This window comes from Capra hircus, chromosome 7 (genome assembly GCF_001704415.2).
Source record: "Capra hircus breed San Clemente chromosome 7, ASM170441v1, whole genome shotgun sequence".
NCBI lineage: Eukaryota > Metazoa > Chordata > Mammalia > Artiodactyla > Bovidae > Capra > Capra hircus.
This window is the reverse complement of record NC_030814.1, coordinates 63,229,612-63,245,067: the sequence shown is the minus strand read 5'-3', so window position 1 is coordinate 63,245,067 and position 15,456 is coordinate 63,229,612. Positions and strand designations below refer to the sequence as shown.

General features: G+C 48.7%; 1 protein-coding gene across 1 annotated transcript in view; it reads left to right on the top strand.

Annotated features, from left to right (window-relative positions):
- SLC25A48 (solute carrier family 25 member 48) overlaps positions 1–15,456 on the top strand; it is a 45,761-nt gene that overhangs the window by 13,303 nt on the left and 17,002 nt on the right. Inside the window, exon 5 of the mRNA XM_018050349.1 lies at positions 12,551–12,808. Within this exon, the coding sequence (XP_017905838.1) occupies positions 12,551–12,808 (258 nt within the window). The remainder of the gene's footprint in view (positions 1–12,550; positions 12,809–15,456) is intronic.

Here is a 15,456-nt window from a genome sequence, read left to right as displayed (position 1 = left end):
GGGCCCTGGGGGCCTGGGGCAGAACTCCCTAGAACTGCCATCTGGGACGTCAGGACTCTTGTGGAGCCCTTGTTAGCTGGATAAGTCCTCTGAGCAGGGAGGACGTGGGGGCGTGCGCTCTCCTTATTCCTCCCCAGCATCTCATCCTACTCCTGCATGGATGGGACCGTGGCCCAGGTTGTAAGTTTATCTGCGGTACCAGAAGGAAACCGGTTCTGAAGCAAACCCCTTGAGGCAGCAACAGAAAATGAAAATGCACTTGTTCTATCCTTCCCAGGGTGCCAGGAAGCTAGCCTTTAGGGAACTCAGGGAAGGCTCTTAGACCAGGGGAGGCCCTGCACACAGAAAAACTTTTCTCAGCCCTTCTAAGCTTGAAGTCATCGGCACCTGGTCCCACGGGCTTATCTGACAGTGCGAACGCAAAGGAGTTGACCTGAGTGTGTGGAGAGAAGGTAGAAACCAAGGCTGGAGGGTTCCCCTCAGCTGTGCCCTAGAACCTCCAATCTGGACTAAGCCAGAACACTCCTGGTTGTGGGGACAAGGAGCCAGTGTTTACTCGGGCTTACTATGTGGCAGGCACTGTGTGAAGAGCTCAGTGTGTTTAATATTCACAAAAACCTGGTTCCTGGACATTTACAAAGGGGAGACAGAGGCACAGGGAGATTCCACTGCCTGCCCGAGGTCCCTGCCCTAGTTGGGGGTGAAGCTGAGATGAGGGCCCAGGCAGCTGACTCAGGACCACTGATGCTGTTTCTGCTTCTGCCCCCAGAGTTTTGTAGAAGCTGAGGCTGCAGCGACTTTGGTAACATCTGGGCCTTTGCACAGAATCATCATGTACAAACCAGTTGCAAACTTTGAGGGAGGGAAGGGAAGTGGGAACTTGACTCTAAAATGACATTGTTCAAGTAGGGGGCACAGCCCGTGGGCTCCAAGGGATGGGTCTGAATTCTCTGGCTTTGGGCTGCTCTTCTCTTCCTTACCTCCCTCGTCCCCTCAGATGCTCGAGAGAGGGGGCTTTGGTGACTATGGGTGCCGGGCAGGATCAACTACTGGGGATAAAGATGGGGAGGCAGGTGATGGGTCACCAGGCAGTTCTTTCTGCCCAGAATCCCTCCAGAAGTAGAGGAAGGATGTGGTTTTTCTTTCACTTGTTCCTCAGAAACCCTCTAGGCCAAAGGTAGGGGGTAGACTCGCTGGGCCCAGGCAGGAAGCATCCGTGAGCACTGGTGCCTGGAGGGTGCACTCTTTTCCATCGTTTGAACACCTGCAGCCCTCTGAGCCTGTGCTTCATTTCCCCCCTTCTTATAGAAAAACAAAACATACTTACTTTCCATGTCACTCTCATATTAGAAATGCAGTCATTCAGCCTTGGTGCCTGGGAGGCAATGGGGAGTGATGGGAATAGTTGCAAGTTGCCCAAATCCTCTCTAAGGGGGTGGCTTCGACTCTGCTCCAGCCGACTATTGCCACACAGCCTGGATCTTTTGCTTTTTAAAAGAAAACAGAGAGCTAGATTTTCCCAGGATCTTTTAATTGGAAATTGTCAGATAGTTCAATCAAAACCAAAGTCAAATGCAAACCAACATAACGCCATGCATCCCAGACCATTGTGTGGACTAGACAGTGTGGGCTGTGGTTAGCCTCCAGCTTGTGGTCTCTGCTCTGAGTCAGGCCCACTCTCCCTGACAACTGTGCTGAGATGCATACATTTAGGCTGCCTTGTGCGGGGCTTGTGGTATTGCTCATGGCTTGCGGCTTTACCCCAGAATTGCCAGTCCACTTCCTGGGTGGTGACAATGGGGGTCTGTGAGAGACCATGCTCCATACTGAAGGCAGGGGCCAGAGGCCTCTGGCTTCCCTGTTTGGGGGCAGATGTCAGGCGGAATGCAGGCCATGCTGAGGTGAGAACCCCGCTCATCTGGTTGGAGACATGCAGATATAAAGCCATTGAGTTCATCCTGATTGTCTGAATGTCTGAAAGATTAGCCATCCAACCAAGTACAGTCACCATTAATACATTGGTGTATTTCTTCTTCCTGTTCAGTGTGCATAGATGAAATGTTTTAAAAGGTTTTACTCATGTTATCTAGACAGTTTCATATCCTGTTGTTAACAGTGTAACGAACATTTTCCATGTTACTAAAATAACATGATAAAATGAAAATAAATGGATAATATTCAAAACAGATGTACAGTAGTCCATAAAATACACACACGTATTTTGAGAGGGATGGTATAGCATGGAAAGAATTCAGTTTCTGGGGTTAGATACCTGCTTCTATTACCTTCACCGATCGTCAAGAAGCCTCAGTTTGAGTGCTGTGCTAAGTCGCTTCAGTAGTGTCAAACTCTTTGCAATCCTATGGACTGTAGCCCGCCAGGCTCCTCTGTCCATGGGATTCTCTAGGCATGAATGTTGCGTGGGTTGCCATTTCCTACTCCAGGAGATCTTCCCTATCCAGGGATCAAACCAGCATCTTTAAGTCTCCTGCTTTGGCAGGTGGGTTTTTTATTTGTTTGTTTTTTACTACTAGTGCCACCTGGGAAGCGCAAGCCTCAGTTTACTCATCTGCAATACAGGAATAACAAGAGTAGCTCGTTCATAACTGGGATGGGATAGAATCATGCATAACACATGAAGATCTGAACACAATGTCTGATACACTGAAAACATGAGATAAATGTTAGCAATACAGTTAAACTTATTATTTAGAAGTCTTCCTACTAATGTAAATTTAGGTTGTTTACAGTTTTTCCTCTTTTAAAAATAGTGATGTGATCAGCAAATTTGTCCATAAAGAGTTGCCTTCATTTACAGTCATTTCCCTAAATGTGTGGGCTCTTTGATTCATGAGTAGGTCAAAGAGTATGGTCATTTTTAGGATTCTTGGTACATGTTGTGAAATTTGTTATGTAGAGGGGTTTTACCAAATGCTGTCAGCATTTGCTGAAGTTTAAAGGGAATGTCCATTGGCACTGCCTACCAGCACATGCTGGATGGCAGTTATCCTCATGAAAACTCCCAGCTTCGCGGAGGTTTTCTCCCCGGGGTCTCTGTCACTTGGCCTGAACTCTTTCAGATCTGGCCTTGACAGTAAGGTGCCTGTGAAGGTGCTGTTTTCAAGCTGCCATTCCCACAGGCATGAGCTGCACTAGGCGCCCTGCTGGGCCCGTGCTGGAATTCGGGGCTGAGGTCCAGGGCCAGCAGTTCTTCTACCTGGGCCAAGTCACAGCCTAGAGCCCAGTGGCCAGTGACACTCACTCTTCCCCCATCTGGGAGCTTTCAGGTCTGTGTTTTCATTAAGAACCTAATTAATGTGCAGATCACAAAGCCCTTAACACCACAGGAGGCCAGGGTTTGGGGGACTGGAGGAAGACTCAGCATTAACTCTGTGCTGACCTTTGCAGTGATTTCACCAGGCCCAGCTGGAGGCAAAGGGCTGAGTGTTATGCCTGCTTAATCCACCCTTCCATTCATTCATTCACTAGCATTTTCCCAGCCTCTGCAATGAGCCAAGCTGAGTGGGTACATCAGGCATCAGACGCACACAGCCCCTGTGTTCATGGAGCCCTCAGTCTGGTGGGGAATCAAATGTGCACTGGAGCGAGAAAGGCCAGTGGAAGACTCTGGAACCTCAGAATCTGGCTCTGCATACCAGGAAGGCTCCAGAGAGGAAGTGGCTGTCAATTGGGTGCTTGAATACTGGCTAGGAATTGGAGGTGGGGAGGGGGAGGTGTTTCAGACTGAGGACCCGATGGAGGGAAGGAGTCAGGGGCAGGAAGGGCAGGTCTGTGTGGGGATGAGTGGGGAGGGGTGGAAGATGAAGGGTCAGGTATGAAGAGCTTGGATTATTAGCTGAGTATGGGTTTCTGTGCTATTCTGCAGGCAATGGGGTGTCTTGGACACCAGCATGACCTGAGCAAAGCTGTGTGGCAGGAAGTGATGAACCTGACTTTCAGAGGAATGGAAGGGGTGGGAATGGTAGAGGTAAGGAAGCTGCTGCCACAGACCAGGCGAGAGGCTGGGAACACCTGTCTCAGGGCCATGGACTTTGGGAACATAGGGGAGCAGTAACTCAGAGAGGCATCGATAATGCAGAACCAACAGGCCAATAAGGAGAGAAGAGAGTGTCGAAAATGACCCAGGATTTCAAAGCTGGGTAGCGATGAGGGAGGTGGTACCACCTGCACAGGGAATGAAACAGCAGATGAAGCCTGCGAGACAGAGCTTGGTGGGAGTGGGTCAGCACGCACGCTCATCCTTGTGCTTGATGGTTTGCATCCCGGCTGCAGAGGCAGTCTCAAGTGAGAATGTGGAGACCTGCCTTGGTTCCTGTTGCTGGGGAGGGGGGAACTCCAGCTGAAATGCTAGGGCAGGAGGTCTAGACAGGAATGTGACAGACGTCACAGTGACAGCTGCAGTCGTGACATTAGATGCGAATGCCACGGCGAGCTGCTAAAACAGAGGGGACTGGCAATGAGAAAAACTCGTCAAGGGGCTTGAGAAGGAGCTGTACTGCCGCTCACAGCTGTAGCTGACAAGTGCCGTGCCTGACCGTGTGCTCTGTGCTAACACACACCCTGAGATTCAGTCACCGCAGCAACTCTGTGAGATAGGCACTGTCAGTCTCTATCTGGTGGGTGGGAAACGGACGCTGGGTTTAAGTGACGTTTCCGTGCAGTTCCACACCCTGGAAGCACAGTCCTGAGAGACTACTGTCACCATCATGGGGAGGAGAGGGAAGAGGGGGGAGCTGCTGAAGCCAGGGTCACAGTGAATGGAGACCAAAGAAAAAGACTTTCTCTTCCAAATCGGGAGAGAAGAAGGACAGAGATAATTGAGAGAGAGTTTTGAGGCAAGAGGAAGGAAGTTGAGGGAGCCTGACCCTACCATATTTAATATAATCTGATGGGATGAAGGGTAGATAGAGAGTTTAGCCAGGATTCGAGGAGGAGAGGGTCCTCCTCGAGGAGAGGACACGCTGACAAGGGCTGGGTTGGATGGCAGCAGTGGGGAGTGCCAGCCGAGGGGTGATCATCAGCCACTCATCTGAACACAAAGCCCATTTGAGTCTGGAAGGCTGTCTGATGACAAAACGGGGTGAAACAATTTCTGCGATTTCCCTGGACCTTCAGAAATGTCTGACTGGGAAAAGGGCAGTAACTGTGCCTCAGAGGCCCTGACTACATCAGTTTGTCTCTTTGGCAACATAGTTTTATTGCTCTCATAAAGATGTGTGGCTGCTCAGAAGCATATTTGTCTCTAGGCAGGTTAGCCATCTGATACTTTCTAAGAATTTCCCAGTTCAGGGCAGGAATGATTGATGCTAAGCTCTGTAAAGAGATATATGTTGCTCCATCAGTTTCTAAAGAAGGAAGCCTATGGGAAGGCAGGAATTCTTGGAATGTGACAAGTGGCACAGAAACCACAGTTGGGGCCTTCTTCTCAAGTAGGCTGTATGCCAACAGGAAGTGAGGGCTGGAGCAATGGCAGCCCAAAAGTGGAGGGAGGCGTTTTGTGAAGAGGCCAGGCATATAGCCATGCAGCTCAAGAGGCACCCTTGAGTTCTGGACAGTTTGAATCTTTTTCAAGCTGTGGTCTCACATAGCTTTCCACAATTAATGATGATGTACACAACATGACACACCATTGTACAAGTTGCATACAGTAAATGGGAACACACCCATCTGTTCTTTCAGTCAATTGACAAGGGCAAATACTGTCTTGGTCTCTATACTTGACACTGGTGTTGGTAGCTCTCAGTAGTGTGTGGGTTTCCACAGTCTTCCACAGGAGGCTTGGCAGGTCATGGCAGGTCACGGCAGGGCACAGCTGCCTGAGACTGGCAGGTCTGGCTCTTCTGGAATCTGAAATTACATGAGGACAAGTTAATAAAGACAAGAGTGATAACTATTTGCCTCAAGTAAAATACATTTGTACAACACACATTTTGGTAAACTGTGCTTGCCAAAGTGCATTCTCAGTTAATTTTCACAAAAGCCCAGTGAGGATATGGAGAGGCCTCTTATTCTTCCCCTTTTGTATATGACAAGGAGACTGAAGGCTAGTGTTGGGGGAGTCTTTTGCACTAGGTTGTACAGAAAATAGCAACTGAGCACCAGAGCAAACTCCAGCTGCTCCTCTACAGCAGTGGGGAGTGCCAGCCGAGGGGTGATCATCAGCCACTCATCTGAACACAAAGCCCATTTGAGTCTGGAAGGCTGTCTGATGACAAAACGGGGTGAAACCATTTCTGCGATTTCCCTGGACCTTCATACCCTCTACAAATAGGGACCAGGCCAGAGCTTCCCATCAGTAATATCCTGGGGAGGTGAACCCAGGGTTCCCCAGCCTGTTCAAATGCAAACCACAGAGGTTATACCCAGTCTGTCTATTGGAGGATGTCCATCCCTAGTACTGGCTGCTTCCACAGCATCTTAGACCAGTGTGGAAGCTTATACCATGATTTGGAAGTGTCTTTTAGTTTCTGGCACAAGGATCAGACAGGGCTGGGCTTGGAGGAACGTCCAACATGGGGGGTGAGGCTCTGGGAGGCCCCGCTGCTAGAGCTGCTAATCAGATGCTCAAGTGTTCTCTGAATGGTGCTGAGGCACATACAGCCCACAGTGTCAGGCACAGGGTCACAGGGCCTGGGACACATCACAGTGTGTGGTTCCAATACCAGAAAACTCACTGAGCCAGTTAGGGGGAAACCGTGTGCTCTAAGAACAGAAGCCACCAAAACAGGCCATGATAGGGTGCAGCCTTGGCAGGCTCTAGGGGTCCTGGTTTTTCTATGAGTACCTTTAAAAAAATTTTCTATCTTATTTGGCCATGTTGGGCCTTAGTTTCAGCCCTCTGGCTTGGTTGGTGTGGAACTCAGGCTTAGCTGCCCATAGTCATGTTGTGTCTTGTTTTCCCAGACCAGGGATTGAACCAAGTCCTGGAAGGTGGATTCTTAACCACTGGACCACCAGGAAAGTCCCTACGAGTACTTTTTAAATATACGAAATGGAGTCCAATCCATAGAACAGTGGCTTTACCTTTTGTCCATGATTAAGAAAACATATATGATAAGAAACTACTGTGGATTATCAGTGTATTTAAGTAATATTTATTGAGTTCCCACAATAGCACCTACATGAGAAGAATGGTCAGCACCTATATGAGAAAAATGGTCAGACATGTATATGAGATATTTGAGGAATTCTATCAGCCTTCAAGGCTTGTGGATTGGTGGGTCCCTTGAAGTAACCCCGTGCTCCCCCCTTGCACTTGAGAGCCTGCTGGCCCAGGGGTATTTGAGCACAGAACACTTGGTGAGCCTGCACATTGCTGACTGGGGACCAGCAGGGCCTCATCTGTGGGTGGCTGACTTGCTAAGGATTTTCTGGAGAAACTGATGTTTTCAGAAATGATGTTGTGTCCACCTCCAACCCCCACCGACAAACAGAGGAGGTCTGGCGGTGCTCTCCCTTCCAGGGAGTGGTCAGTCCTTTGTGTCCCTGAGGCCTGGGCTCTCCTTACTTCAGGTGGATCTGTGATTAGTTACTGTGCTTCACCTGACTTTCCTGTCTGCAAGGCCATGACCCACTGAAGACACCTGAACAGCATTGCCTGAGGAAGGAAAGAGTTAAAAGTGTTTGTGTTTGTGTCTGGTAAGGGTACCGTGGGATGCTGCAGCAGGTCCCTGGGTTCTCAGAAGAGGGGCGCCAGAGGCAGATCTGCAGGGACCTCAGCCTGTAGTTGGGCCAGTGTAGCCTCTCTGAGGTAGGAGGATTCCCCCAAGGAGTGACTGTGTGGGTACCTGTGAGGACTGGCTAAACCCGGACACCCCCATCTCCTGCAAAGCTCTCTGAAGAGGCGCCTGCCATCAGAGGGGCCTCCTGGCCCAGGCAGGAGCCAGCAAGCCAGGTGCCAGATGCTGCTGCTGAGCAGTGGGGCCAGATGGCCACAGCGTGTGGTCCAAGGAGCGATGCTGCTGCTGAGCAGTGAGCCACGTGGCCCAGCGTGTGGTCCAAGGAGTGAGGAGGGGACTGGGCCGAACAACGCAGGGGAGCCTGGAGGAGGGGTCCTTTTAGAACTGTGGAGGCTTCCTGTGCTCTTAGGTGAAGGTGAGGAGCAGAGTTGGGGCTGATATTACTGACTTTGAACATCCTGCCTGTCTTGTGGGCTTGAGTTGATCCTAAATGAATTTAGGAAAACAAAGAAAACCACAGACATCTTGAGTGTTATTTACTGCACCTATTTTAGTAAAAGGCTCTTAGTTTAAAGAGGACAGTAAAAAATGGCCTCAATAGCAAAGCAAATAGCAAAGCATTCAGGGTAGGAAATAATAAAAATTTGATTCATCATCTTATCCTTACTTCAGAACAAAAAGTTCTCATGAGGGAAACTAAATACATTTCACCCTAGAAGGAAATATACCTAATGTGAATCCCTTCACGGGCATGTGTGCACCCCCAAGCCCAGGCCATGGAGGTTCCTGAACAACAGGCTGAGGGGAGGTTTAGTGTGAGCAAAGTACCCACCTCCTTCCTTGGTTCCTTGCACAAAGACGTACAAATTCACGTGTATCAGTTGTGTATATTTCTGAGAGCTGCTTGCCAGCAACCTCCCAAGTCAGTTTTTAAGGGTCACCAAAATTTGTTTTACCCAGACTAAAACTGGTCCAGAGTTAGAGTTACCAGAGGCTCCGACTCAGAGCTTTTCTAAGTCTGGCTGCCAGGACTCCCTGGCAACACCTTCCCCAGCTGAGCCATGGAGCATCTTGTGGTTTGAGCAACTGATCAGAATGCCTGCTGTCTTCTGCCTCATGGTCCTGTGTGAATTGTCCATACCACTACCACTAAAGTAGGTGGGCCGGTAACAACTATCGCCTGGAAGAGATGTGCTTTTCATCAGGTGACACGTTGACATCACAGAATCCTTTTACCTTGAAAAGCAGGAGAGGCTAGGGAGCCTTCAGAGTTTTGCTCTGCCTGAGTGACCAGAATGGCTTCCTTCAGGCATGTCATTTTCTCAGTAGGATGTGGTATCTGGTGCACGTCATGGTCAAAACTCACCAACTGTGTGCACTTACAAGCTGCACCTTTTATGGGATGTAAATTACACCTTGGTTGAAAAAACAGACTAATGAAAACAAGTAGAGGAGGCCAGAGAAGACGAGGGGATCTTGAGGTTGATTGGTCTCCATGGGAAAAGAGGTGAGACTGGAGAATGGGGAAGAAGTCCAGCCAGGCATGCGTCATCTCAGTGTAATAACAAGGACACATCAAACAAACCTCAGATAAGGAAAGTTCTGTTAACAAGAAGGGGGGGTGGTGTACTCTTAAAAATGTCATTGTCATCATAAAGAAAAAACAAAGCAAGGCTGTGGAGATGCTCCAGATGAAAGGAAGCTACGCAGACATGATAACGAAATATAATACCTGATGGACTGGATTCTGTCATGAGGGTGGGGGAGAAACACGCTAAAGGCCAACGTGAGACCTCCGAGAGCGTGAGCACGGGCAGTACGTTAGACAAGGCTTGTCCGTGTGGATTATGAACCTGGCTCCTTTCCTACCGCGTGTAGGATGGCGTCCTGATTCTTAGGAATCACAGACTGAAGAATTTAAGGGTAAAGGGCTATTTTGTATGTAACTCACCCTGAAATGGCTCAGAGAATAAAATTGTGTATTGTATGTATGGGCCAAAAAATTTCCTTATTGCTTATTTTGGGAGAAAAAGAAAGAAAGTGCAGATTTGGTGCTGGGTTGGGTCTTGATGACAAGGTTGGCTCTCTTTGGCCAAATGTTTTTCCAATTTTATCAGACTCTCTCATTCTATCAGTAACTCCTGAAAGTCACATCGTACCCACAACTGACTGATGAAAACCTTGACTCCAGGTCGGGTCACTGTTACCTGGAGCTGAACCAGGCAAGGTTTAGGAATTGGGACAAAGGCATCTGTTCAGTTTAATTGCACACCCATGTTTGAGTGAGGAGTGGAGGGGGGTATGGACAGGGAGGGGAGGAGAGGACACACAAACCATAAAACAAATAAGGCAAAATGTTAAAAATAGGTGCAGGGGTAAATGTGTTCTGGGTAAAATTTTCTCTTTTTTTGTGTGTGCTTTTTTTTTCGAATTTGAAATTATTTCCAAGTAAAAAATTTATTTACAAATGTCAGGGATGAGCTGCAAGGAGTTGAGGGCTTCACAGTATCACCTTGTGTCCAGAAGGCCCTGACAACCAGCTTAGACTCGTGTTGATGTTCCAGGTCAGCATTATAATTATATTGATGTAATAGTTGTAAATGGATCATTTTCAAGCAATTAAAGCTAGATTGCTTATGTTATAATCCTAGAAGAATGTGAGAGAATTTCCTTATTGCTTATCCTGAAAAGAAAAGGAGAAAAAGGGCAGATTTTTTGTTGACAAAGCCAGTTGGTGGTTGGACAGGTGTTTTTTTTTTTTTTTTTTCCCCAACATCTATACCTCCAAACAAGCAGAATGTTAACAGGAGCTCTCCTTCAGTAAGTAGCTTTTGAGCTCTACATCGTACTCATAGTTGATTCATGGAAACTTTGACTTTAGGGACAAATCACTGGTACTTCCATGTGAGCATGGCCCAGGCAAAGTTTATATGTTGGGACAATTACATCTATGTGGTTTAATGCCAAATTTTTCCAGGATGACCCTGGTGGTATCCTAGTGGCTTTGGGAAAGAAAGGAGTGTTCAGTGATCTCTCAGAGTGCTCTCAAAGACTGCAGTGTCTGACCTTGCCCTGAGCTCAGAGTGCCCTGTGCCCCTAAATGTGGCCGCTACACCTGCTCACTCCCTGAGGGCTCCCTTGTAAAAGAGAATGGGACTCAGCCTCCTGCAGTTGGCCTAACGCACATGGCCATTATCCCTCTCTTCCCCCAATACGGAAAGAAAATACAGGACTAGTTTGTTAAAGGAAAATTTCCAGGCAAATAGAAACCTCCCCCTTGACCTTGTCTACATCCAGGATAAGTGAAAAGGACAAGTTGTACTTAACTCCTAAATTTCCCCTTTGGACTGTGGCATCATGAAGCTGAATATTCTTTCCTGACCTTCATCTGATAAAGATGGGGCTATTTAGGGGGCTTGGAAGTTCACCTGTGTAATGAAAATGATCTGTCTCTTAGCCAGCATACTGTAAAAACCCAAATGAGCTGGTGCTTCTGGGGAATTGAACTCAGGTGACAAAATGGGCCTGTGGTCACAAGCAAGCTCCATTCTGTTTCTGTCCTGGTCATGTCACCTTAGTTCTCCAAGAAGGGAAAGTTGAGAACATGATCTGCTTTATCTGCCCTGGGACTGGGAGGTCTCTCCGGCCATGAGTCAAAGCTATGCCAAAGGGTCTGTAGCAGAGTAGATGAGCATCAGACAGGGAGATGAAAGGAGCCAGGTGGAAGGATTAGAGCCACTACTTGCTGTCTACATATGTCCTAAGAAGACGCTACTGACGTAACAACCAGACCAAGACCAGTGATCTGCCAGCCGAGACCCCAGTGGTCAGAGAAGGAGACAGCACTCTGTGTCCTGGACTCTGAGGGGCCAATGGCATAGTTCTGCCCACAGTTGTTTCAGGGCACTGCCTGGCCAGGGCTGGAGTCAGTCAGTGAGACCATGTCCAGGCTTCCAGCCTGTCTTCTGGTCTCAGTAATGCTCTGGTGAGACCACTGCACCCCTACAATGTTCCTAGCACCATGCTGAGTTCTTTGTAGGTATTACCTTGTTTATACTCTCAACAGCCTATTCTCATTTTTATTAAAAAAAAATATAGGTTCCCAACTTTATTGAGATATGGTTGACATATAGCCTTGTACAAGTTTAGGATTCACAGTGTGATGATTTGATGCACATATGCGTCGTGAAATGATATCAAGATAAGGTCAGTCTGCACATCCACCACTTCACATAGTTAGCATTTTGTGTGGGTATGTGGCGAGAGTGTTTACGATCTACTGTCTTAGCAACTTTCAGTATGAGCTTGTCCTCTTTTCAAAGGTAAAGAAACAAAGACTTGGAAGGTGCCTACCAAGGTCAGAAAGTTGGTAAGCAGGGCCAGGATTTGGAGCCAGGACAGTTTAGTTTTAAATCTCATATGATTTTTAGCATGCTGTGCACAAGTAGACACACACACACACATACCCACACAGTGTGTTGGATTTTACAGCCTGTGCTTCAAGACAGAGCTTGGTCTGGCTCAGCACATTTGTTCTGAGACATCGTGCAGTCACATCTGCTCAGAATGCCATAGTGACGGTTGACAGAGAGCCCCTGGGCATTCTAAGGCAACAGGTGTTTTATCACCTGGTGGGACTGCCTCCAGTCTGGCTGCACATGCTGGCAAGGGCTCCACACTGGGACTTCAGAAGCCCCACGTGAGCTGCCAAGACAGGCAGAAGGTTTGGTAAAAATCAATTGGTGACGTGAGTGGGAACTCTCAATGGGCTGGGCTGGGCTGCCTCAGTGCCAGAGATGGCCAGTCTCCTGCCTTGGGCCACTTGCCACCTTTTTGCTCTGTCTTTGCAGCCAACCTCGGTTTGAAGCCCAGAGTGGCAGCTCTTGGGGAACAGCCAGCCTACCAGGGGCCTGTGCACTGCTTTGCAACCATCGTGCGGACAGAAGGCCTGGCGGGGCTGTACCGGGGAGCCAGCGCCATGCTGCTGAGGGACGTTCCAGGCTACTGCCTCTACTTCATCCCCTACGTGTTCCTGAGTGACTGGATCACGCCCGAGGCCTGCACAGGCCCCAGCCCCTGTGCTGTGTGGCTGGCAGGCGGAGTGGCGGGTAAGGGCAGCATGGGTGACCCCTGAACCTGTGCTGACCACCACGGCGGGACTGTGGGGCAAGGGTGGGGCTATCCAGCCACTCTTCCAACAGGTCTTCGTTAAGCACCTGCAATGGTCAGACCTGGGGCCTCCTTGGTGGCGCAGTGATAAAGAACCTACCTGCAGTGTAGGGGATGTAGGGGACTTGGGTTCAGTCCCTGGCTTGGGAAGATCCCCCGGAGCAGAGCATGGCAACCCACTCCACTATTCTTGCCTGGAGAATCCTCATGGACAGAGGAGCCTGGCAGGCTACAGTCCATGGGGTTGCAAAGAGTCGGACATGACCACAGCGACTTAACACACACATGTACTCACACACACACACACACACACACACACACTCACACACTTACATGCACATACACATGGTCAAACCTAGCCAGGTGGAGGAAGGGCTAGGGATGGGGAATGGCCCCTCTCTTTCTCCCCGCACCTTCTCTCTGAGTCCCTACTTGTGCTCTTTCTGCTTTCAGTTGGAAGGTGTATTTTGAGCACTCACTCTGTGTCAGGTAGCGCTGAGCTTTGGAAAGAAATTCTGTTATCATGGTCCACCTTTTAAAAATATTGGCACCCTGCAAGTCTTTCTAACATGAGGATTTCATTCTCCCCAGAAGGTAGGAATCACTCTCCCCATTTTTCAGATGAGAAAACTCAAGTTCAGAGTGACCAACCCAAAGACACACAGCTAATGCAGACAGTATAGCGGGGACACTGCCGTCAGAAAGAGCCAAGTTCAAATCCACACTTAGTCACTTTGTGACCATGGACTGGTTATTTAACCTCCCTCCTCAGAACCCATGCTGCATCTCCGTGTCACTTCAGCTGGAAGTCAGTGACCTTGCAGTGGTTTCAAGGCCATCAGCAATCTGCTTGTTACCTTTCTGCACTCCTTTTCTGCTCACGTCCCCTTGCTTAGTTCAGTGTCAGTCACACTGGTCCATTTCCTGCAACTTGACCGTGCCTGGCTCCCTCTCCACCACAAAATCTTTGCACTTGCTATTCCCAGGGCTTGGATTTAGCAACACATAGGCCACCAGTGACTTTGACAAGACTTGGATGAAGAGAAGGGTGTAAGAACCTGATTGAAGTGGGATCAAGAGAGAATGGGACGAAAGAAATTGGAGAACCCAAGTACTCACAACACTTCTGAGGGATTTGACTGCACTGTACTGGGGAAGAGAGAAGCACAGCTATAGTCAGAGAGGGGAATGGAAGTCAAGAGAGGATTGCTTCTTAAGAAGGCTGATAGCCTGGTATGTTTGATGTTGACAGGAAAGATCCACTGGAGAGAAGAAAGTTGTCATGACGTCCCTGGTGGTCCAGTGGCTAAGACTCTGAACTCCCAGTGCAGGGGACCCAGGGTTCAAGCCCTAGTCAGGGAACCAGACGCTGCAACTAAAGATCCTGTGTGCTGCAACTAAGATCCAGTGCAGTGAAATAAATATTTTTTTAAAAAAAGAAAGAAAGAAAATTGTCATTCTTTCTCCTCCTCATCATAACCAGCTGTGCTTGAAACAGGAAATACATAAAAGAGCCTACATCTTAGCCATCAGACCCCAGTGTTCCCCATCCCCCTGCATGTCTGAGGCCTGGCCTGTGCCAGCTCCCAGTAAGTGCTCAGTAAGTGCCTGTTGGCTGAGAGGGCAGGCAGGCCCCTACTGCTCTCATTTCTGGTGAGAACAGGTGCATGTAGCCTGGCAGGCAAACCTGTTTTTGTAATACCCAAGCCCACGGGCTGAGAACAGAGGGGTATGCCAGGGCAGCACCTGGACTGACTCCAGGGAAACCAGCCCTATTTTTCCTGGCAGGAGGTGGGAGATGCCCAGAGGGTTCCCAGAGGACCAAGGCTAGGAGGCCAGGACGGACAGGGAGCTGGGGACAGGCTAAGGCCTCATTTGGGAGCTGCTGGGCACCAGTTACAAAACTTTGCAAACCAGCTGCCTTGGACTTTGGCATCAGTTTGTTTTTGTCTCCCCATCAAAGAATGTTCCAATGTCTGTGTTTACACAATAACCTGGGGCTGTTTTCTTGGAGTCCTTTAAAGTCACAAAAGTGCTCAAACCAGGACACCTGAGCTTTATCCGATGAAGAAGACTCAGTGGCACATGGTCCTAAGGCTTCTTCGATTCCACATCACTGCAAAAGATAAGCGCTCTTTAAAGACCTGCCCCTCCCCTCTTCTCTACAATCCCTCAGCTGGCCAGCAGCCCATCTGCAAGTGTTTGTTTAGTGTCTCTGTGGACCACCTGACCTGCCTCCTGAGAAATCTGTGTGCAGGTCAGGAAGCAACAGTTAGAACTGGACATGGAACAACAGACTGGTTCCAAATAGGAAAAGGAGTACACCAAGGCTGTATATTGTCACCCTGCTTATTTAATGTATATGCAGAGTACATCATGAGAAATGCTGGACTGGAAGAAACACAAGCTGGAATCAAGATTGCTGGGAGAAATATCAATAACCTCAGATATGCAGATGACACCACCCTTATGGCAGAAAGTGAAGAGGAACTAAAAAGCCTCTTGATGAAAGTGAAAGTGGAGAGTGAAAAAGTTGACTTAAAGCTCAACATTCAGAAAACGAAGATCATGGCATCTGGTCCCATTA